The following is a 2,744-nucleotide window of genomic DNA, read 5'->3' as shown; positions in this document are numbered from 1 at the left end:
CCTTTTTCCTTTCCTTTTTCCTTTCCTTCTCTTTCTTCTCTCTCTCTCTCTCTCTCTCATCTTTCCTTCCTTCCCTCCCTTCCACTCTCTCTGAAAAGCAATGGAAAAAATATCCTCAGGTGAGGATTAACAAAAAAAGAAAAAAAAGCTGGATAAAACAATATGGATTGTATAGTTTAATGTATATAACATTTTAGAAAGTGCAAACTAATCAATAGTGACAGCAGGTCAGCAGTTACCTGGAGGTAGGATAGAGGAAGAGGTGGGTTACAAAGAGGGGCAAGAGGAACATTTAAATTGATGAATATGCTCATTATCTCATGTGTATGTGTATGTCAAAACTCATCAAAGTGTACATTTAAAATATGTACAGTTTACTGTATGTTAAGTATACCTCACTAAAGTTTTTTTTTAAAGATGGTTTGAGCTCATAATAGAGAGTAATAGTTGCAAAGACTTCATTATATCAAACTTAGTTCATTGGGGAGAGGGATGCGGTTTATGCTGGTAGCTAAATGGACTATCTTAAATATATTTTTGTTTCAATATGTGGGATATTTAATTATCTGTATTGTGATAAATACAAAATGTAGTTAGTTGGGTTTGTAGACTGTTTCACGACCGCACTTAATATTTTTCACTTCATTGTATCTGGCCTTAGTGTTCTGGGTATTAACATTTTAAGAAAAACATTGACTATGTACATCATAAAAGAGAATAAATACCAAGAAAGGACATCTGAGATAATACAGAGAATCAAATTGTCAACTCAGATTCAAATGAATTAGCGTTCTTGTGCAGTTTTAAGCTTTACTAATAATTTTAAGGATGCAGGCATTTAAAAGGCATAGGTCAAGCAGGCAGAAGTGTGGGATTCTGAGCACAGCTCTCCATGTCCTTCCTTTCTGCATCAGACATGCCTTTGGTTCAGAGTGTTAGAGGAGGTCTCTTTAAGTGAGGGGTGCAAATTATACACAGCAGAGAGAATTTAGGTTACAAAACATCTCCATTTATTACTCAGATAGTTGCATAGGTTTTATCTTATTTTGTTTACCTTGCACAATTATAAACCAAGTACATCCCGCTAAAAAACAAAAACATTCCATAGATAAGGACTCTCTTCCATAACAGAAATAGATCTTGTATGTCAGTTCCTTAACTCTTCCTTCTTTCCAACATCACAGCTATCTTGAGAACTATGAAGGTCTGTGAATACTGAAGGTGGGCTAGATTTGTTCAGTATGGTTCAGGAGGGCAAAAGTGGTTCCAGAGGATAGAAATGAAAAGGATGCAGATTACAGTTTGCTACATTAAAGCCTTTCTGACAATTATATGAGAAGGTCTACAAAATGGAAATGCTCTCATTGCTAGGTGTGTGCTGCCAAACAGGGTGCAGGGAAGAGGAGCTTCTGCTTTTCATGCAGGTTGAACTTGATGGCCTCCACTTCCCATCCAAATCTAATAGGTTTGTCTTTAATAAAGTAGTACTATTTTCTGTATATGTTACTAGATTTTACTGTCGTTACTGACTTACAGGAAAGGAAAGACATTATTTTTTCTAAACTCATTTAATTCTACTTGCTATTTTATTTGAAATCTTTTTTTCCCCCTCTTGATTTTCTCAAGTCATTTGTGATTTCCTTTTTTCCCCCCCTCAGTTTAAGATCCTTAATGTACCCATGTCTTCCCAACTTGCTGCAAATCACTGGAACCAGCAACAGGCAGAACAAGAAGAAAGGATGAGAATGAAAAAGCTCACACTAGATATCAATGAACGACAAGAACAAGAAGATTATCAAGGTATAAAATCTTTTATAGGACAGAAATATAAAAATTTGATTCCTTTAGGGCTTTTAAAATATAGAATATAAAAGATATGTTGACCTTTTCATACTGTGTTTATATATATTTAGTCTGAGAAGTTGAATTTTTTTGTAGTCCATTCTATCTTCATTTTTTTCTCACCTATTTGTAAAATAAAAATAATTGTCATCATAATTTGCTAATTCCATAATTCATTTAGATTCCATACCATTAGAGCTATGTTTGCAAGTGAGATAATAAATTTTTAATCATGTTGTCAGCCAAACTGTGAGCAAATTAACTCAACAAATATTTATTATCTTTTTTTGCCTATTTGGGAATCCTGGTCTTGAGGAACCTTTGTTCCTTCTGATTTGAGGGTATGCTCAAATTAGACTCTACTTTTATATAGACATACTTCACATTCTTGGATTAACTGGAACCTTATGCAAAGAATCCATGGATACCTCATAAGCCAGCTTTTTGGCATCTCTGTGGCACCCAGATTCTAGAGCCATAATATGGTCTATATATATAAAAGCCTAAGCGACCGAATGACCGGTCGCTATGATGTGTACTGACCACCAGGGGGCAGATGTTTAACACAGGCGCTGCCCCCTGGTGGTCAGTGTGCTCCCACAGCCAACCTCCTGCGGCCCCTGCCCCTGGCCAACCTTTCGCCGCCCTGATTGGCCCAAATCGCCGGCCAGGCCAAGGGACCGCACCCGTGCACGAATTTGTGTATCAGGCCTCTAGTTCAGTGTGCTCCCACAGCCAACCTCCTGCGGCCCCTGCCCCTGGCCAACCTTTCGCCGCCCTGATTGGCCCAAATCGCCGGCCAGGCCAAGGGACCGCACCCGTGCACGAATTTGTGTATCAGGCCTCTAGTTGTTTATATAATACTAGAGGCCCGGTGCACAAAAATTTGTGCACTCGGGGGG

At 38.2% G+C, this 2,744-nt stretch overlaps 1 protein-coding gene across 6 annotated transcripts in view; it reads left to right on the top strand.

The window, feature by feature from the left end:
* The window catches only part of UPF2 (UPF2 regulator of nonsense transcripts homolog (yeast)), a 128,726-nt gene that overhangs the window by 116,166 nt on the left and 9,816 nt on the right, over nucleotides 1-2,744 (top strand). For 5 of the 6 annotated variants that reach the window (XM_005876567.2, XM_014547975.1, XM_005876566.2 and 2 more), the window contains one exon: nucleotides 1,659-1,800. In XM_005876567.2, coding sequence (XP_005876629.1) covers nucleotides 1,659-1,800 — 142 coding nt within the window. Of the gene's footprint in view, nucleotides 1-1,371; nucleotides 1,466-1,658; nucleotides 1,801-2,744 lie in introns of those variants that run through there. The other variant, XM_014547974.1, reaches the window with a different exon arrangement.

Source organism: Myotis brandtii, unplaced genomic scaffold (assembly GCF_000412655.1).
Source record: "Myotis brandtii unplaced genomic scaffold, ASM41265v1 scaffold49, whole genome shotgun sequence".
Classification (NCBI taxonomy): domain Eukaryota; kingdom Metazoa; phylum Chordata; class Mammalia; order Chiroptera; family Vespertilionidae; genus Myotis; species Myotis brandtii.
This window is presented reverse-complemented; position numbering and strand designations above follow the sequence as displayed.